General features: G+C 44.1%; 1 protein-coding gene across 1 annotated transcript in view; it reads left to right on the top strand.

Annotated features, from left to right (window-relative positions):
• The window catches only part of LOC110521079 (frizzled-3), a 34,799-nt gene that overhangs the window by 2,010 nt on the left and 10,847 nt on the right, over positions 1 to 21,942 (top strand). Inside the window, 5 exon segments of the mRNA XM_090233498.1 lie at positions 237 to 2,499; positions 10,713 to 10,909; positions 12,933 to 13,395; positions 13,996 to 14,295; positions 14,629 to 14,880. Coding sequence (XP_090089624.1) covers positions 2,293 to 2,499; positions 10,713 to 10,909; positions 12,933 to 13,395; positions 13,996 to 14,295; positions 14,629 to 14,880 — 1,419 coding nt within the window. The 5' untranslated portion in view covers positions 237 to 2,292.

The following is a 21,942-nucleotide window of genomic DNA, read 5'->3' as shown; positions in this document are numbered from 1 at the left end:
TACATAGATATAATTAGTGTACAAATTTTACAAATTAATTTATTCCATATCTACATACCATATTCTAATTGTCATGAAAGGAAAATAATGGATAATTGTTTCTAAAGAGCCCCTTAAAGTATTGAGCAAAGATGTCAAATTAATTTTAGTCAGATCGAGTGCAGTTATTGACATTTGCAATCAGGTATTATTCAGGCTACAATGTACTTAATCGTTTCTGTCTATTTTTGCCCCAGATCCCTTGACATCAACACCTATTGCAGGGATCCACTCTCTGACCTAAATCATTGTTTATAACCTGTGTATGTGGTGAGAAGGGGACTCCTGTGGTCAGACAACCCAAAGCCAGGCCTCATGCTCAGGTGATGAAGATCCTATGATTCAAGAGGGTGATGGAGACAGTCAGCCTCAGCCATGGCAGCCATCTTTTTACACACACAGACTGGTACACTCTGAGACCAGGAACAGGGCCAGTCTCTCCCCTGATCGCCACTTACCTGTATCCCAACCCTTTGCTCTCCATCACGACCTACTGCTTTGTGAATGAGGCTGATGATTCAGCCTGTCCCTGTCCGCAGCCTGGGTTCTTCCCTAACCCTGTCCCTGTCCGCAGCCTGGGTTCTTCCCTGACCCTGTCCCTGTCCGCAGCCTGGGTTCTTCCCTGACCCTGTCCCTGTCCGCAGCCTGGGTTCTTCCCTAACCCTGTCCCTGTCCGCAGCCTGGGTTCTTCCCTGACCCTGTCCCTGTCCGCAGCATGGGTTCTTCCCTCACCCTGTCCCTGTCCGCAGCCTGGGTTCTTCCCTGACCCTGTCCCTGTCCGCAGCCTGGGTTCTTCCCTAACCCTGTCCCTGTCCGCAGCCTGGGTTCTTCCCTGACCCTGTCCCTGTCCGCAGCCTGGGTTCTTCCCTAACCCTGTCCCTGTCCGCAGCCTGGGTTCTTCCCTAACCCTGTCCCTGTCCGCAGCCTGGGTTCTTCCCTAACCCTGTCCCTGTCCGCAGCCTGGGTTCTTCCCTGACCCTGTCCCTGTCCACAGCCTGGGTTCTTCCCTAACCCTGTCCCTGTCCGCAGCCTGGGTTCTTCCCTGACCCTGTCCCTGTCCGCAGCCTGGGTTCTTCCCTAACCCTGTCCCTGTCCGCAGCCTGGGTTCTTCCCTGACCCTGTCCCTGTCCACAGCCTGGGTTCTTCCCTAACCCTGTCCCTGTCCGCAGCCTGGCTTCTTCCCTGACCCTGTCCCTGTCCGCAGCCTGGCTTCTTCCCTAACCCTGTCCCTGTCCGCAGCCTGGGTTCTTCCCTGTCCGCAGCCTGGGTTCTTCCCTAACCCTGTCCCTGTCCGCAGCCTGGGTTCTTCCCTGTCCCTGTCCGCAGCCTGGGTTCTTCCCTGACCCTGTCCCTGTCCGCAGCCTGGGTTCTTCCCTGACCCTGTCCCTGTCCGCAGCCTGGGTTCTTCCCTGACCCTGTCCCTGTCCGCAGCCTGGGTTCTTCCCTAACCCTGTCCCTGTCCGCAGCCTGGGTTCTTCCCTAACCCTGTCCCTGTCCGCAGCCTGGGTTCTTCCCTGACCCTGTCCCTGTCCGCAGCCTGGGTTCTTCCCTAACCCTGTCCCTGTCCGCAGCCTGGGTTCTTCCCTGACCCTGTCCCTGTCCGCAGCCTGGGTTCTTCCCTAACCCTGTCCCTGTCCGCAGCCTGGGTTCTTCCCTAACCCTGTCCCTGTCCGCAGCCTGGGTTCTTCCCTGACCCTGTCCCTGTCCGCAGCCTGGGTTCTTCCCTGAACCTGTCCCTGTCCGCAGCCTGGGTTCTTCCCTGAACCTGTCCCTGTCCACAGCCTGGGTTCTTCCCTAACCCTGTCCCTGTCCGCAGCCTGGGTTCTTCCCTGAACCTGTCCCTGTCCGCAGCCTGGGTTCTTCCCTAACCCTGTCCCTGTCCGCAGCCTGGGTTCTTCCCTGACCCTGTCCCTGTCCGCAGCCTGGGTTCTTCCCTAACCCTGTCCCTGTCCGCAGCCTGGGTTCTTCCCTGACCCTGTCCCTGTCCGCAGCCTGGGTTCTTCCCTAACCCTGTCCCTGTCCACAGCCTGGGTTCTTCCCTAACCCTGTCCCTGTCCGCAGCCTGGGTTCTTCCCTAACCCTGTCCCTGTCCGCAGCCTGGGTTCTTCCCTGAACCTGTCCCTGTCCGCAGCCTGGGTTCTTCCCTAACCCTGTCCCTGTCCACAGCCTGGGTTCTTCCCTAACCCTGTCCCTGTCCGCAGCCTGGGTTCTTCCCTGAACCTGTCCCTGTCCGTGCACCAGCCTGCGGGGACCATGGAGCTGCTGTGGGTGCTGTCCATGCTGATGCCTCCAGCGGTGGTGGTGGAGGCCATCCCCATGGAGTCTGCAGCCGGGAGCCACAGCATGTTCACCTGTGAACCTATCACCCTGCGTCTATGTCAGGGGCTGCCCTATAACTCCACCTTCATGCCCAACCACCTCAACCACTACGACCAGCAGACCGCCGCGCTCGCTATGGAGGTAAACACTGACTCTCTGTTTTTCATCTCTCTCTCTCTCTGTCTCTCTCTGTCTCTGTCTCTGTCTTGTCTCTGTCTCTGACTCTGTCTCTCTCTCTCTCTCTCTCTGTCTCTGTCTCTGTCTCTGTCTCTGTCTCTGTCTCTGTCTCTGTCTCTGTCTCTGTCTCTGTCTCTCTCTCTCTCTCTCTCTCTCTCTCTCTCTGTCTCTGTCTCTGTCTCTGTCTCTGTCTCTGTCTCTGTCTCTGTCTCTGTCTCTGTCTCTGTCTCTGTCTCTGTCTCTGTCTCTCTCTCTCTCTCTCTCTCTCTCTCTCTCTCTCTCTCTGTCTCTGTCTCTGTTTCTGTCTCTGTCTCTCTCTGTCTCTCTCTCTCTAATTTCAGGCATTTAGTTGGGATAGTAAGATTATTGCTGCTGGGGTTTATCAAGTGCTTGAGGAGTACTGTGTGTCTGGCTGAAGAGACTGTAACTGTACTGTCCTTATCTGTGCCAGACTCAGTGGTCTGTCTGTCGCCCCATGGACATGGTAACAGTAGCAGACAGTGCTGGCATGGGTAACCATTGTTGATAATGTCAAAGCGGTAGCCTACGTTCAGTCGACTCCTCTAACCCAGGGCACTGAGAACGTATTACCAAAACATTATGGGATGAATTCACTTTTAACATTTCTTTTGAGACCATTTTTAAAACCATCAACTATTAAGTGAGGCTGTGAAGTGAATTGCGTGCTGGTCTAGCAGTCTGCTGCAGATTTAAATGGTTCCTCTTAGCAACCTGCTGTTTCTGTTGTGACAGACAGGCCAACAGCAACCTGCTGTTTCTGTTGTGACAGACAGGCCAACAGCATCCTGCTGTTTCTGTTGTGACAGACAGGCCAACAGCATCCTGCTGTTTCTGTTGTGACAGACAGGCCAACAGCATCCTGCTGTTTCTGTTGTGACAGACAGGCCAACAGCATCCTGCTGTTTCTGTTGTGACAGACAGGCCAACAGCAACCTGCTGTTTCTGTTGTGACAGACAGGCCAACAACATCCTGCTGTTTCTGTTGTGACAGACAGGCCAACGGCATCCTGCTGTTTCTGTTGTGACAGACAGGCCAACGGCATCCTGCTGTTTCTGTTGTGACAGACAGGCCAACAGCATCCTGCTGTTTCTGTTGTGACAGACAGGCCAACGGCATCCTGCTGTTTCTGTTGTGACAGACAGGCCAACAGCATCCTGCTGTTTCTGTTGTGACAGACAGGCCAACAGCATCCTGCTGTTTCTGTTGTGACAGACAGGCCAACGGCATCCTGCTGTTTCTGTTGTGACAGACAGGCCAACGGCATCCTGCTGTTTCTGTTGTGACAGACAGGCCAACAGCATCCTGCTGTTTCTGTTGTGACAGACAGGCCAACAGCAACCTGCTGTTTCTGTTGTGACAGACAGGCCAACAGCATCCTGCTGTTTCTGTTGTGACAGACAGGCCAACGGCATCCTGCTGTTTCTGTTGTGACAGACAGGCCAACAGCATCCTGCTGTTTCTGTTGTGACAGACAGGCCAACAGCAACCTGCTGTTTCTGTTGTGACAGACAGGCCAACAGCAACTACAGACGATTTCAAGTCATATATGCTTTAAAGACTATAAACCGGCTTCCTTGCCTTACTATCCCCCCCATCCATCATCCATCCATCCATCCATTCATCTGATCCATCTGATCCATCCATCCATTCCCCATCTAATCCATCCACCCATCTGATCCATCCATACACCCCCCCATCCATCAATCTATCCATCTGATCCATCTATCCACCCATACGTCCATCGATCTGATCCATCCATACATCCCCCCCCCCCATCCATCAATCTATCCACCCATACGTCCATCGATCTGATCCATCCACTTGATCCATCCACCCAATTCCCCATGCCCCCCAACCCAACTCTCCACCACTACCCATCTCTCCCTGCCCGCCCGTCTGTTCCTATTCGAGAGAGAGAGAGAGAGAGAGAGAGAGAGAGAGAGATTATGTAACTACCCTCTGCTCTAAATGTGCCCTAGTCTGGAAAGAAACCCCTCTGAAGTGGTATTTCTTTAAAAACCTTCATGGCTGGGACATTAGTACCATCACTTACTAGCACTTGTCTCTGGAGGAGAACACTCAGCGTCTACAGCCCCCAACCCTCATTTAATAAACCATCCTCAAGTATAGTGTCTTTCATTTTGCCTTTCGGTTTTTGGCTCTTCGGTAGCTGATCATTTTGGACCAAAAGGTATCTCTCAAAATAAACTGTCTGTCTGTCTCTCTGTCTGTCTGTCTGTGTCTGTGTCTGGTAGATAGATCTGACTGTCATGGGTAGAACAGAGAAAGGAGATAGATAACATACTGATGTAAACATGCATTCTAAAAAAATGTTGGGTTAAAAACAACCCAATTTGGGTTATTGGGTAACCCAGCGCTGGGTAAATATTGGCCAGAACACATGCGTAAATAACCCAACATGTTGTTTGGATTACTCAACATAGGTTACTTTAACCATCAGTTGTGTTTTTATTCACTTTCATGTGGGGCTGACCCAGAATCTGGGTCTTTTTAGATGTAATCCACAGGTTATTTCCAGGAGGCATGTTCTATTAGGGGCGAGGCTTTCAGATCACTTATTTTGGCAAAATGTCAGAGTTCATAATGTTATGTTTGTCCACTGCAAATTGACATCTTCCTTGATTATTTGTGCAAGTTACATATTTTAATATAAAATGAATATAATTATTATTTACATATTGTAACAAAGTGGTAACTATCCCAATATTGGGATATATATAGGCTCTTGGGGAAAGGGGGAGACCTAGTCAGTTGTCCTACTGAATGCCTTCAACTGAGATGTGTCTTCCGCATTTAACCCAGCCCCTCTGAATCAGAGAGGTGCAGGGGGTTGCCTTAATCGACATCCACGGTGCCCGGGGAACAGTGGGTTAACTGCCTTGTTCAGGGGCAGAATTACAGATTTTTACCTTGTCAGCTCTGGGATTCGATCCAGCAACCTTTTGGTTACTGGCCCACTGCTCTAACCACTAGGCCCCAACTCATACACTTGTGTAAGACTCATTAAAGCTACAAAAGTTTCAGTGTTCAACCTTTACATGTGATATCAATACAACAGAACAGATGAACCGGAATGACATTTACTCTCACAGGTGGCCAAAACAAACTATATGAAAGCCATGCCTCTACTAAGCTGTGTTTCCAGTCTTCTGAGCTGACCTGCTGGGTCATAAGTCAATAACCCAGCATCAACAACCCAACTAAGTGAGCCAATGCCTGCAACCCAGCTGTTGGTGGTATAACCATCTAGTATGGGGGCCATAGGGATGGATGGTGGCTGATTCTAGTTTTCTGTTTGTCTTGTATTGGCTAGCTTTTACCATTAGATTATTGAATGTTTGGTGGAATATACAGTACAGGTGACTGAATATAATACTCTCTGTATTTATGAAACGGCCATGTAGCAATAATGAACAAAAAATGGTTTAATATAATTATTAATTATTTTCATTCCCATTTAATACCCTTATGCTCTTATTTGACATACATTTGTATCCTCTACAGATAAGGTTTACGGTCGTATATAAGAGGTACTCCACCCATTCGTTGTGAATCCATGGAAAAGGCTGACTGTGGTCTCTGATGACCATCAGACAGACATGCACAGTGTGCACATAGCTAGTAGGGCTTTATTGGCATGGGAAACATAGGTTAACATTAACAAAGCAAGTGAACTAGATAATAAACAAAAGTGAAATAAACAATAAAAATGTACAGTAAACATTACAATTCCAAAAGAATAAAGACATTACAAATGTCATATTTGAACGTAGGCTACCGCCAAACAACAACTTGTGTGTGTGTGTTTTTTTAACAGTTATGTGAAGGACATGGCTGGCTATCTGAAGGAGGAGGTTGCCTATCCCTCTCTCTCCTCTTCCATATCTCAGTCTTTTGTCTGTCACTCCCTCCCCTTCCCCCATTTGAGATACACTGCATGGTTGCCTGGGAAACGGGTCCCAATTGTGTTTTTAACAAAGGAGCAGGCTTTCAGGAGGTGGTCCCCGCTCGCTGCCCTCTGACCTCTGCTGAATACACCATGGCCCATCCTTAAACTAGTCCCTCCATCCGTTGGTGCATCAGCCGTTGCCATGGCAGTTAGGGTAGTAATGTAGAGAATTGAGCAGAGACGGGAAAAGGAAGGAAGGAGCAGAGGAGGAGGAAGAGCGAGGGATGGAGAGAGAGGAGATAGGGAGAGAGGAGGAAGAGGGGGGGAGAGAGAGAGAGGAGATAGGGGGAGAGAGGAGGTAAGAGGGAGGGAAAGAGAAGGAAGAGGGAGGGCGAGAGAGATGAGAGGATGAAGAGGGAGGGAGAGAGAGTCTGTCTGTCTGTGTGTGTCCTTTATCTGTTCGTCCTGTCTGTCTCTGTCTCTGTATGTCTCTGTCTGTCCTGTCTCTGTATGTCCTGTCTGTCTGTCCTGTCTCTGTATGTCCTGTCTGTCTGCCTCTGTCCTGTCTCTGTTCTGTCTGTCTGTGTCCTGTCTGTCCTGTCTCTGTATGTGTTGTCTGTCCTGTCTGTCCTGTATCTGTCTGTCCTGCCTGTCTCTGTCTAGTCCTGCATCGGTCTGTCCTGCCTGTCTCTGTCTAGTTCTGCATCGGTCTGTCCTGTCTGTCTCTGTCTCTGTCCTGTCTCTGTATGTCTCTGTCAGTCTGTCCTGTCTCTGTCTGTCCTGTATCTGTATGTCCTGTCTGTCTGGTCTGTCTGTCTCTGTCCTGTCTCTGTCCTGTCTGTCTGTCTGTCTGTCTGTCCTGTGTGTCTGTGTGTGTCCTGTGTCTGTCTGTCTGTGTCTGTCCTGTCTCTGTCTCTGTCTCTTTCTGTCCTGTTTCTGTCCTGACTGTCTGTGTGTGTAACACACCATAACAGGACTGGGTTAATGCATGTCACCGGACTGGAGACTGGTACCCTGTTCTATTCTATACAGAGCAGATAAATGTGGATGATGTTTTTGCCTGCTGGCTTGATCTATAAGGTTTGATTAGGAAGAAGATGCCAGGTGTGTCATGTTGGTTTAATGAAAAGGAATGCTGCCGGGTTGGTGGAACAGACAGATTGGTCACTATAAAGGAACTTATTCCCATAGAGATCCTATAATACGCTCTAATGTTTGGATTCAACCCGTATTGCTGAAGTAACGGACTATAGTGCGATTGAAATTTAAAGGCAATGTTCACGCATTCACAGAGAATGCATTCAGTACATACAGTACATACTGTATGTCTGCTAAATTGGAAATTACATTTTTTTTTGCAGATTTTCCACGAAATCTGTTGTTCTTCCCCCTTTACAGTCAGACATGATTGATTTGAAAGGTTGATGGATATGTTGTTGACAGGTGTGTACGTGAACCAGTCTACTGAAAGACACAGAAACAACAGAATAAACCAGACTAGTACAGATACAGCAGAAAGTGATCAAGCCTACACAAAATAATGTCCTTTCCCTGGTGATGAGGGCGTATGGCATTTGATATTCCAATTTAATGCAGTAAAATATTTTTTTCCAGGCGAGTGCGACTTGCTGTGAAGCACACAAAACAACGGCATTTCTACACTCAAAAACTGTATGTGAGGGTTGAATTCATTCATTATTTTGTCCAGCCTCATGTTCCAACAGTCACTAAACCATAATAAAATGACACATCAACGTCACCACCTTTATGTCATGGTGGATAGAAAATCTGAAAGCAGAAATATTGCATTTGATATGTACAAGGCATTTACAAAAGCTGTCTGGATGTAAATGTGATCTGGTTGCTTTGTGTGGGAATCGGCAAGCCAAACAGTGATCCTAATCCCTTTAAATAGAGCCAGGCGTCTGGGAGGCAGCCCAGACTGAACAGAAATGAGATCCTGTCTACTGGAGCTACATTTATACATCATGATGAATGTCTGGTGTAATACAGTATGTAGGCTAAGCTATGGTGATGATGAATGACTGGTGGATGTGCTTCCTATCTTAGTCATAGGAAGAGTAGGTTTGTGTGTGTGTGTGTGTGCAAGCATGAGTGTGTGTGTGTGTGTCTGTTAATATAGGTTAAGTTAATATAGGTTAAGTTAATATAGGTTAAGGTAATATAGGTTATTGTCACGCCCTGACCATAGAGAGCTGTTTAGTTTATATAGGTGAAGTTTATAAAGGTTATGTTATTATAGGTTAAGTTAATTAAGGTTAAGTTAATAAAAATGATAGGTTAAGTTAATATAGGTTATTGGTTAAGTTGAAATAGGTTATGTTAATATAGTTTATGTTACTATAGGTGAAGTTAATATAGGTGAAGTTGAAATGGGTGTAGTTAAAAACTGAGTTTAAATGTATTTGGCTAAGGTGTATGTATACCTCCGACTTCAACTGTAGGTTCATGTAAAAAATGTTATAGGTTATGTTAATATAGGTTATGTTTAGTCACACAACTTCCCGTTGTCTAATAAATCACATTTCTCATGACCCAAAACAATTGTTGTGTCTTTGGCATCATTAAAGTGAAGACTGTTATTTTATTAAATCAATTCTCTGTAAATATAATTACATGATTAAACTAGGAACTCGGGGCACCAAGGAAAATTACAAAGTTATAATTTTCCTAATATAACTCTTCAGATATTTTAATATCTGATCAATTAGTCTTCTAATTAATGAATTATTCTTTACCTCACATTATTCTCATTCCAAATGTCGTAAATTGTTGGTTATCTGCACGAACCCAGCCTTTACTATGATTCACCTGTACACCAATTGTCTTAATCATTTATTTCCTAACTAACTAAATAATCACAGAAATGCATAACAAACAGCAGTTATGGTTAAAGGAAATGACAGGGGAGGTTCCCTAGTGGGCTAAGCTGATATGACGGCTTGGTGGACAAAGGGAAGTGGGTGTGGACTGAAGAGGGCGGGAAAGACAGGAGTCACTACACAGTTGATAATTACATGAATTGAAATGCTAATCCTTTGCACATGAACGCTCACTCTTTCGGGAATTAATTGCAATCAATATATATTTCCGCCCAGTGTGTCATCGTGATCTCTGTTGGAATCGTCTGTCTGTCTGTTGGAGAATTCGTCCGAGCGTCTCTCTCTCTCTGCTTCCCAGAAGATCAAAGTCTTTCGTGGTTAGAATGGGTACTTCAGAGTACCATTCAGAAATGTTCTCATAGATAGATGTTTCGGCGGTTGTCAGTCTTCGCATCCCAGGTTGACATCATTTCTAGCTGCAGACTAGTAATTAGTATCTAAGATTTGCTCTTATTCTGTAGGGATGGATAGTCTCAGAGTTGAACCATTTCCAGCCGTGTAGCCCATGCTCCACGTGGTATGGTTAGAAATAGAATAACTTTTCGTAATCACAGCACACGCTGTGGGTTTGTTTAGTATGAAGAGGATTTCCTCAGGAGGGGGTTTTATTCGTGACAATAGAAAAGGCGGGTCTATAACGCCAGATCATGTCTGTGCTCACGGGGGCGGGCCAATGACTTAGTTAAACTTTAAAGGGAATACAATTTCTTTGTTTGGATTAATTAATGACGTCGTTGGAGGATGAAATTGAGAAATGTATTAATGTCAAATAATGTGGCAGGTGAAATGATGAACACTGTCTCAACTGTTCTGGGAACTACAGTACGCTTCATAATGTCAAATAGTGTGGCAGGTGAAATGATGAACACTGTCTCAACTGTTCTGGGGACTACGGTACGCTTCATAATGTCAAATAGTGTGGCAGGTGAAATGAAAATACATCTCCTAACACACTGCACAAGTTGACTGCAAGTATTAACTTAACAAGTCACTACAAATATTACAATTTATTGAAACACTTCAAATAAATAGTTTTGATGTTACTGAAGGTATTGAAAAACCATCCCATGGCTTTCTCCAAATACCCCGGTATATGGTATATATGTTGTACTGCCCAAGTATTTGTTTGAGTTTGAGATTTACCCAGAAAGACTCACAGTTGTAATCACTGTAATCTAATCAAGATATATTATTTAAAAAATGCATTTTTATTTTTTACAAGTGGTAGAATCTTCCACTTTGACATTACAGAGTATTATGTGTAAATCAATTTTAATCCCCCCCACACAAAACACTGCATTAATATAGACTTCCTGACAGCTGTGTGTTTTCCCGTCCTCAGCCCTTCCACCCCATTGTGAACCTGCAGTGTTCCTCAGAGCTGAGGATGTTCCTGTGTGCCCTATATGCTCCGGTGTGTACTGAGTACGGACGCATGACACTGCCCTGCCGACGGCCGTGCCAGAGAGCCAAGGGAGACTGCTACAAACTCATGGACATGTTCGGAGTCACCGGGCCAGAAGAAATGGACTGTAACAGGTTAGTAGTCTACTGTACTCTAGGGCAGTGGTTCCCAAACTTTTTATAGTCCTGTACCCCTTCAAACATTCAACCTCCAGCTGCGTACCCCCTCTAGCACCAGGGTCAGCGCACTCTCAAATGTTGTTTTTCGCCATCATTGTAAGCCTGCCACACACACACACTATACAATACATTTATTAAACATAAGAATGACTGTGAGTTTTTGTCACAACCCGGCTCGTGGGAAGTGACAAAGAGCTCTTATAGAACCAGGGCACAAATAATAACAATCAATAATATTTCTCTTTATTTAGCCATCTTACATATAAAACCTTATTTGTTCAGCAAACATTGTGAATAACTCACCACAGGTTAATGAGAAGGGTGTGTTTGAAAGGATGCACATAACTGTGCAATGTTGGGTTGTATTGGAGTCTCAGTCTTAAATCATTTCCCACACACAGTCTGTGCCTGTATTTAGTTTTTGTTCTAGTGAGGGCCGAGGATCACCTCTTGCATAGGTACGTGGTTGCAAAGGGCATCAGCAAAGGGCATCAGTGTCTTAACAGCACAATTTGCCAAGGCAAGAAACTGAGCGCAGAAATCTGGCAGTGGCTTCTGATTAACTTACATTTTCACAGAACCACTTGTTGCAACTTCAATGATGCTGTCTTGTTCAGATATCGGTAAGTGGACTGGAGGCAGGGCATGAAAGGGATAATGAATCTAGTTGTTTGTGTTATCCGTTTTGGGAAAGTACCTGCGTAATTGCGCACCCAGCTCATCCAGGTGCTTCCATATATCACATTTGACATTGTCCATAAGCTTGACTTCATTTGCACACAAAAAATCATACAATGATGGAAAGACCTGTGTGTTATCCTTGTTAATGGAGACAGAGAAGAGCTTCAACTTCTTAATCATAGCCTCAATTTTGTCCCTCACATTGAGGAGTGTCCCTGTAATCCGAGGTTCATATCATTCAGGCGAGAAAAAACATCACCCAGATAGGCCAGTCCTGTGAGAAACTCATCAAGTGAAAATGATGGTCAGTAAAGAAAACTTTTAAGCTTGTCTCTCAATTCAAAAAAACGCGTCAATACTTTGCCCCTTGATAACCAGCGCACTTCTGTATGTTGTAAAAGCGTTACATGGTCGCTTCCCATATCATTGCATAATGCATAAAATACACAAGAGTTCAGGGGCCTTGCTTTAACAAAGTTAACCATTTTCACTGTAGTGTCCAAAAAGTATTTCAAGCTGTCAGGCATTCCCTTGGCAGCAAGAGCTTGCACGCGCGTTACCACTCCACTATGTCTCCCTGCCATGGCTTTTGCGCCATCAGTACAGATACCAACACATCTTTCTCCTGCCTCAATAACGTGTACACAAATCTCTGCTCTCCTGCACCTGACTTCGCTACCAGTACGCACACACCTGACAGTTATCTGTTGCTTTTATACGTCTTACTACTCGAAAGTCATCTTTATTCTCGTTTAAAAAGCTCCCTTGGCTTATTTTTAAATTGTCATGTTTCGTTTCTGAATGTCTGAGCAAGAGTGAAGGTTTCGCACGAGAGAGTAACGGTTAATGTGATTGGATGTTAATTATTTGACTAGGCTATCTGTATTTCTCATTGCGTTGTTATTTCGCTGAACACTAGATGGTTGACTTTTATTTTTGGCTACTCAGGATAGAAAAAACCCTCATCCAATTGTATAGCCCCGTTGGAAAATATAAATGTACTGTTTGAAAATGTGAAGCGTACACTTTTACACAGTGTAACTTTACACACCTGAGACAAATACAATTTTTGTTTCATCCTTTTACCACACATTTTTCAGAAAATACTTGCTAATTTCTGTACCATAACCTCATGACATGGCAAAATGTTAATTGCACAATAGTAACATATAATTTCCTTGAAAATACAAGGTTGAATCTGAGGAAACTGTCCCGTAAAATAAAGGTTTAGCTTTGTGTCTTTCTGTAAGGTAAATATAATGTGTCTAACATAAGCTGTTTCCTCTCCGTTCACCAGGTTCCCAGACTGTGACGAATCATACCCCCGTCCTGGAGACCTGCTCTCCAGCGCAGACTCCACTGAGTCGCCCATCTCCGTCCAGCACGACTATGGCTTCTGGTGCCCCCGGGAGCTCAAGATTGACCCCAACCTGGGCTACTCCTTCCTGGGTGTGACGGACTGCTCGCCCCCCTGCCCCAACATGTATTTCCAGCGGGACGAGCTGGTGTTTGCCCGCTACTTCATCGGCGTGGTGTCCATTGTCTGTCTCTCGGCAACCCTCTTCACCTTCCTCACCTTCCTCATCGATGTGTCCAGGTTCCGCTACCCGGAGCGCCCAATCATCTTCTACGCCATGTGCTACATGATGGTGTCGCTGGTGTTCTTCCTGGGCTTCCTGCTGGAGGACCGGGTGGCGTGCCACGCGGCGAGCTCCGCCCTTTTCCGGGCGTCCACCGTCACCCAGGGCTCACACAACAAGGTGACCATTCATTGGCTTAGTGATTGATTCATTGATAACCGATTGATTGATTGATCGATTGATTGATTTCTATTTTCTCTTTGACATTCAGGTATATTGTAACAAAAAAACAAAAATTATATTTTTTATGTTCTTGGATTTTCTATTTCTTCAGTCTTCTCTAAACCTCGTTCTCTTCTCCTTCTCTCCTCTGCCTTCTGCCCTCTTCATCCCTTCTCCCGCTCATCCCCACTCTCCCTCCCTCCCCCTCCCCCTCCCTCCTCTACCCCCTCCTCCTCCCATCTCCCTCCTCCACTCCCACTCCCCATCCCCTTCATCTCCCCTCCTCCACTCCCTTCTCCCTCCTCTCTCCACACCCCTCCCTCTTCTCCACACCCCTCCCTCTTCTCTTCCTCTCTCCCCTCCTCCACTACCCTCACCCTCCTCTCCCCTCCCCCGCCTCTCCATCTCTCCACTCCCCTCCTCCTCTCCCTCTCTCAACCTCCTCTCCCTCTCAACCTCCTCTCCCTCCCTCCCCTCCTCTTCCTCTCTCCCCTCCTCCACTCAACCCCCCCTTCTTCTCTCCTCCCCTCCCCTCCCTTCCCACTCCTCTCTCTCCAGGTGTGCACATTGTTCTTTATGATGCTCTACTTCTTCACTATGGCAGGCAGTGTGTGGTGGGTCATCCTCACCCTCACCTGGTTCCTGGCTGCCGTGCCTAAGTGGGGCAGTGAGGCCATAGAGAAGAAGGCCCTGATCTTCCATGCCTGTGCCTGGGGCCTACCCGGTTGTCTCACCGTCACTTTAACAGCTATGAACAAGATAGAAGGGGATAGTGTCAGCGGGGTGTGTTTCGTGGGGCTATATGACCGCACAGCGCTGAGATGGTTTCTGCTGGCTCCACTGGGTCTGGATGTTTTGGTGAGTGGGCTGGAATGAGTCACAGAGGAAGTAGGTGTGAGTCACAATTGGCAGACTAGCCCCTATATGTAGGCATTAGTGTGGCATTTGGGACAAAACTTAGGTGATTCATGTGTGCACAAAGTTTACGTTTACACAAAGTTCAGTAAACGTGTTGACACTGTTTGTGCCTGCTCCTTTGATTATACCACAGACATACACATCTCATCATTCATTAAAAAGTGGATCTGAATGGAACTGCTCGTTACTCAACAAATATACCATGTTTACTTCCTGGTCTTTCTTATGACATCTTTTGTCTACTCCTTCAATATCAACTCTGTCTGATTCTAGGTGGGCGTGGCATTACTGTTAGCGGGAATCCTTGCTTTGAACCGCGTGCGTATGGAGATCCCTCTGGAGAAGGAGAACCAGGACAAGCTGGTGAAGTTTATGATCCGTATCGGGGTGTTCTCTGTGCTCTACCTGGTCCCTCTGTTGACGGTCATAACCTGCTACCTTTATGAGAACAGCTATAGGACTGTCTGGGAGACTACCTGGGTACAGGAGCGCTGCAGAGAGTACCACATCCCCTGTCCATACCAGGTGAGATCCACACCACATCCCCTGTCCATACCAGGTGAGATCCATACCACAACACCACATCCCCTGTCTATACCAGGTGAGATCTATACTGGAACCACTACATCACATCCCCTGTCTATACCAAGTGAGATCCATACCACTACACCACATCCCCTGTCTATACCAGGTGAGATCTATACCACATCCCCTGTCTATACCAGGTGAGATCTATACTGGAACCACTACACCACATCCCCTTAGTGTTTCTCAATGTGCATACTACCTACCGTGCTCTGAGCACACAAATTGGAGCACGCATCAGTCAGAGCATGAGTCCAAATCAAAGTATGTGAAACGTAGCACGGAGGGCACTTCTCGGATGTGTACTCCGCTTGTAAACATTTTGAAGCACGCATTGATGAAAGCTTCAACAGAAAGTATGCACAGAAATATGACGCAACCACATAAAAACAACACATTATTTATTGAAATCCATTATTTGGGCTGAAGCAAGAGAAAATAAACTCAGACATCAGAATGAAACATTGCCCGACTACAATACGTGAATAAATGCATACTGTATTAATGTTGGCATGTTTACCTGCCTACAATACGCACTGTAGTAGATTGCAACCCCATAGTAAGTCAATAGGACAACTGGCTAGCCAAGAAGTATTAGTAGCTAGCTAGTCACAAAGAATTAACAGCTACTGTAATCATCTACCTTGCAAAACATTTGTTTTCTGTCGTTTTTGCCAGTTAAACTAGCTGGCTAGCTAGATTATTACGATTCACACATAGCTAGCTGATCATTCTGAAGTTAAACTTTGTTTATGTAGTCTTGTGCCATCTGTATTGCCATTAGACTGGCTGGCTCGCAGAAGATTGAGTCTTACAGGCAGTAATGCTTTACAGGGCAAAGTTGTGCTGAGGTGACTGAGGCGTGCACTTCTCCCGAATCCCGCCCTTTTATTTAAAAAAATAAAATCCAGGGATATGTTCTTAGAGGATGTTTATTTATAGCGTAGGTAGTACCGGGCTATATTGGCATGTTTTCCCGGGGTTGACAGAGTACTTGCAGGCTGTGTAGTAGCCCATGTAGCCATGGATCGTGACGAGTGATAGCTAGCTTAGCTAGCCAGCTAACTTGGGCAGCTTGCTAAATAACCATGGATCATGATGAGGGATAACCTATAGCTACTGCACTAGCAAGTTAACCTTACCTTATGCTAGTAGACAAGTAGGGTCATTATCTATGCTGTTTTAGCTATGCTAACGTTATGATAAAGTATGTTGCAAGCTAATGCATATAATGTAAACACGAGCCATCTCTAGCGAATGTTAGCTAGCTAGCTCCTTTGGTAACCACATTTTTATGTAGCTAAAAGCTACACAACACAGATTAACAAACACAAATGCTTTAGTGATGCAATATGAAACCAAATCTACAAATTTGACATACATCATTGGTTGTAGGAGGGCAGTGGTGGAAAACGTACCCAATTTTCATACTTGAGTAAAAGTAAAGATACCTTAAAAGAAAATGACACAAGTAAAAGTCACCTAGTAAAATACTACTTGAGTAAAAGTCTAAAAGTATTTGGTTTTCAATGTACTTAAGAATCAAAAGTAAAAGTATAAATCATTTATAATGTCTTATATTAAGCAAACCAGACGGCACAATATTCTTGTTAGGCCAGGGGCACAGTTCAACACTCAGACAAAATTTACAGACAAAGCATTTGTGTTTAGTGAGTCTGCCAGATCAGAGGCAGTAGGGATGACCAGGGATGTTCTCTTGATAAGTGCGTGAATTAGACCATTTTCCTGTCCTGCTAAGCATTCAAAATAAAGTACTTTTGGGTGTCAGAGAAATTTTAAGGAGTAAAAAGTACATTATTTTCTTTAGGAATGTAGAGGAGTAAAAGTTGTCAAAAATATAAATAGTAAAGTCAAATCAAAATGATTTATATAGCCCTTCTTACATCAGCTGATATCTCAAAGTGCCTAAAACCCCAAACAGCAAGCAATGCAGGTATAGAAGTGTAACGGATGTGAAACGGCTAGCTTAGTTAGCGGTGGTTCCCGCTAAATAGCGTTTCAATCGGTGACGTCACTTGCTCTGAGACCTTGAAGTAGTAGTTCCCCTTGCTCTGCAAAGCCACGGCTTTTGTGGAGCGATGGGTAACGATGCTTCGTGGGTGTCAGTTGTTGATGTGTGCAGAGGGTCCCTGGTTCACACCCGGGAATGGGCGAGGGGACGGTCTAAAGTTATACTGTTACATTGGTGCCCTGACCCGGATCACTGGTTGCTGCGGAAAAGTAGGAGGTCAAAAGGGGGGTGAATGTAACGGATGTGAAACGGCTAGCTTAGTTAGCGGTGGTTCCCACTAAATAGCGTTTCAATCGGTGACGTCACTTACTCTGAGACCTTGAAGTAGTAGTTCCCCTTGCTCTGCAAGGGCCGTGGCTTTTGTGGAGTGATGGGTAACGATGCTTCGTGGGTGACTGTTGTTGATGTGTGCAGAGGGTCCCTGGGTCGCGCCCGGGTATGGGCGAGGGGAAGGTCTAAAGTTATACTGTTACAGAAGCACAATAGCTAGGAAAAACTCCCTCTCACATAAAGTAAATTACAGATACCCAAAAAAACTACTTAAGTAGTACTTGAAAGTATTTTGACTTAAGTAGTTTACACCACTGCAGGAAGGTGTTCCTAATGTTTTGTACACTCCCCATACTTTAGCCACTATGAAACATTACACCTACACTGACCACTATACCATATTATATACCTACTGTCATCATTTATAGAAACTACAATCAACTGCACTCAAATATTATTTTAACTCCTACATCAGTAGTTCTTAACCTAGGACCCGAGGGACCTCAGTGAGCTTTCATGGGGTCCTGCGAAAAAAACTGGAAATATCTATTTTGAATTTTGGTGCAAAATGTAATACAGGAAAGAAAAACAACAGAGAATACAGTATATATTGGTCTCACACAATAGTTGTATTCCGAACACACCTAGATCCAGTGCTCCAGATCAAACAGACACAGGAGACCTCTCAGATTGGTTGTTTCTAATAGATGAAGCACTTCAGAGAAGCTCCTCTCTGCCTGGAGCTGTGGAACACATCCCCACTCATCTGGTGAATAAGTTAATAATTCAAACACTTCCTCCTTGCTACTGTAGGTTTTTAGTGTGTGTACATTTGTAACAGTGTGTGTTGTTCTCACATGTGTGCACCTGCACTGCTCATAATTTTCTGTCCTCCGTAACAGGGTGTGTGTTAGTAGTTGTAGTTCGGATAGCAGGGTTTGTGTTAGTAGTTATTGTGATGGTTTAGATAACAGGGTTTGTGTTAGTAGTTATTGTTGTAGTTCAGATAACAGGGTTTGTGTTAGTAGTTGTAGTTCAGATAGCAGGGTTTGTGTTAGTAGTTATTGTTGTAGTTCAGATAACAGGGTTTGTGTTAGTAGTATTAGTTCAGATAACAGGGTTTGTGTTAGTAGTATTAGTTCAGATAACAGGGTTTGTGTTAGTAGTTGTAGTTCAGATAACAGGGTTTGTGTTAGTAGTTATTGTTGTAGTTCAGATAACAGGGTTTGTGTTAGTAGTTATTGTTGTGGTTCAGATATCAGGGTTTGTGTTAGTAGTTATTGTTGTAGTTCAGATAACAGGGTTTGTGTTAGTAGTTATTGTTGTAGTTCAGATAACAGGGTTTGTGTTAGTAGTTGTTGTTGTGGTTCAGATAACAGGGTTTGTGTTAGTAGTTGTGGTTCAGATAACAGGGTTTGTGTTAGTAGTTATTGTTCTGGTTCAGATAACAGGGTTTGTGTTAGTAGTTATTGTTCTGGTTCAGATAACAGGGTTTGTGTTAGTAGTTATTGTGATGGTTTAGATAACAGGATTTGTTAGTAGTTATTGTTGTAGTTCAGATAACAGGGTTTGTGTTAGTAGTTGTGGTTCAGATAACAGGGTTTGTGTTAGTAGTTGTAGTTCAGATAACAGGGTTTGTGTTAGTAGTATTAGTTCAGATAACAGGGTTTGTGTTAGTAGTATTAGTTCAGATAACAGGGTTTGTGTTAGTAGTTGTGGTTCAGATAACAGGGTTTGTGTTAGTAGTTGTTGTGGTTCAGATAGCAGGGTTTGTGTTAGTAGTTATTGTTCTGGTTCAGATAACAGGGTTTGTGTTAGTAGTTGTAGTTCAGATAGCAGGGTTTGTGTTAGTAGTTGTTGTTGTGGTTCAGATAACAGGGTTTGTGTTAGTAGTTGTAGTTCAGATAGCAGGGTTTGTGTTAGTAGTAGTTGTTGTTGTGGTTCAGATAACAGGGTTTGTGTTAATAGTTGTAGTTCAGATAGCAGGGTTTGTGTTAATAGTTGTAGTTCAGATAACAGGGTTTGTGTTAGTAGTTGTGGTTCAGATAACAGGGTTTGTGTTAGTAGTTGTTGTTGTGGTTCAGATAACAGGGTTTGTGTTAGTAGTTGTAGTTCAGATAACAGGGTTTGTGTTAGTAGTTGTGGTTCAGATAACAGGGTTTGTGTTAGTAGTTGTGGTTCAGATAACAGGGTTTGTGTTAGTAGTTATTGTTCTGGTTCAGATAACAGGGTTTGTGTTAGTAGTTGTTGTTGTGGTTCAGATAACAGGGTTTGTGTTAGTAGTTGTTGTTGTGGTTCAGATAACAGGGTTTGTGTTAGTAGTTGTAGTTCAGATAACAGGGTTTGTGTTAGTAGTTGTTGTTCTGGTTCAGATAACAGGGTTTGTGTTAGTAGTTGTAGTTCAGATAACAGGGTTTGTGTTAGTAGTTATTGTTGTGGTTCAGATAACAGGGTTTGTGTTAGTAGTTATTGTTCTGGTTCAGATAACAGGGTTTGTGTTAGTAGTTATTGTTGTGGTTCAGATAACAGGGTTTGTGTTAGTAGTTATTGTTGTGGTTCAGATAACAGGGTTTGTGTTAGTAGTTGTGGTTCAGATAACAGGGTTTGTGTTAGTAGCTGTGGTTCAGATAACAGGGTTTGTGTTAGTAGTTGTAGTTCAGATAACAGAGTTTGTGTTAGTAGTTGTAGTTCAGATAACAGGGTTTGTGTTAGTAGTAGTTGTTGTTGTGGTTCAGATAACAGGGTTTGTGTTAGTAGTTGTAGTTCAGATAACAGGGTTTGTGTTAGTAGTATTAGTTCAGATAACAGGGTTTGTGTTAGTAGTTGTAGTTCAGATATCAGGGTTTGTGTTAGTAGTTGTAGTTCAGATAACAGGGTTTGTGTTAGTAGTATTAGTTCAGATAACAGGGTTTGTGTTAGTAGTTGTAGTTCAGATATCAGGGTTTGTGTTAGTAGTTGTAGTTCAGATAACAGAGTTTGTGTTAGTAGTATTAGTTCAGATAACAGGGTTTGTGTTAGTAGTATTAGTTCAGATAACAGGGTTTGTGTTAGTAGTATTAGTTCAGATAACAGGGTTTGTGTTAGTAGTTGTGGTTCAGATAACAGGGTTTGTGTTAGTAGTATTAGTTCAGATAACAGGGTTTGTGTTAGTAGTTGTAGTTCAGATAACAGGGTTTGTGTTTGTAGTTATTGTTGTGGTTCAGATAACAGGGTTTGTGTCTGTAGTTATTGTTGTAGTTCAGATAGCAGGGTTTGTGTTAGTAGTTATTGTGATGGTTTGTGTTAGTAGTTGTGGTTCAGATAACAGGGTTTGTGTTAGTAGTTGTGGTTCAGATAACAGGGTTTGTGTTAGTAGTTATTGTTGTAGTTCAGATAGCAGGGTTTGTGTTAGTAGTTGTAGTTCAGATAACAGGGTTTGTGTTAGTAGTTGTGGTTCAGATAACAGGGTTTGTGTTAGTACTTGTGGTTCAGATAACAGGGTTTGTGTTAGTAGTTGTAGTTCAGATAGCAGGGTTTGTGTTAGTAGTTGTAGTTCAGATAGCAGGGTTTGTTTTAGTAGTTATTGTTCTGGTTCAGATAACAGGGTTTGTGTTAGTAGTTATTGTTCTGGTTCAGATAACAGGGTTTGTGTTAGTAGTTATTGTTTTGGTTCAGATAACAGGGTTTGTGTTAGTAGTTGTGGTTCAGATAACAGGGTTTGTGTTAATAGTTGTAGTTCAGATAACAGGGTTTGTGTTAGTAGTTATTGTTGTGGTTCAGATAGCAGGGTTTGTGTTAGTAGTTGTGGTTCAGATAACAGGGTTTGTGTTAGTAGTTGTGGTTCAGATAACAGGGTTTGTGTTTGTAGTTATTGTTGTGGTTCAGATAACAGGGTTTGTGTTAGTAGTTGTAGTTCAGATAACAGGGTTTGTGTTAGTAGTTGTTGTTCAGATAACAGGGTTTGTGTTAGTAGTTATTGTTGTGGTTCAAATAACAGGGTTTGTGTTAGTAGTTGTTGTTGTGGTTCAGATAACAGGGTTTGTGTTAGTAGTTGTTGTTGTGGTTCAGATAACAGGGTTTGTGTTAGTAGTTGTAGTTCAGATAACAGGGTTTGTGTTAGTAGTTGTGGTTCAGATAACAGGGTTTGTGTTAGTAGTTGTTGTTGTGGTTCAGATAACAGGGTTTGTGTTAGTAGTTGTGGTTCAGATAACAGGGTTTGTGTTAGTAGTTGTGGTTCAGATAACAGGGTTTGTGTTAGTAGTTATTGTTCTGGTTCAGATAACAGGGTTTGTGTTAGTAGTTATTGTTGTGGTTCAGATAACAGGGTTTGTGTTAGTAGTTGTTGTTGTGGTTCAGATAACAGGGTTTGTGTTAGTAGTTGTAGTTCAGATAACAGGGTTTGTGTTAGTAGTTGTTGTTCTGGTTCAGATAACAGGGTTTGTGTTAGTAGTTGTTGTTCTGGTTCAGATAACAGGGTTTGTGTTAGTAGTTGTAGTTCAGATAACAGGGTTTGTGTTAGTAGTTATTGTTGTGGTTCAGATAACAGGGTTTGTGTTAGTAGTTATTGTTCTGGTTCAGATAACAGGGTTTGTGTTAGTAGTTATTGTTGTGGTTCAGATAACAGGGTTTGTGTTAGTAGTTATTGTTGTGGTTCAGATAACAGGGTTTGTGTTAGTAGTTGTGGTTCAGATAACAGGGTTTGTGTTAGTAGCTGTGGTTCA

This window comes from Oncorhynchus mykiss, chromosome 4, assembly GCF_057628025.1.
Source record: "Oncorhynchus mykiss isolate SJ-2025 chromosome 4, ASM5762802v1, whole genome shotgun sequence".
NCBI lineage: Eukaryota > Metazoa > Chordata > Actinopteri > Salmoniformes > Salmonidae > Oncorhynchus > Oncorhynchus mykiss.
This window is presented reverse-complemented; position numbering and strand designations above follow the sequence as displayed.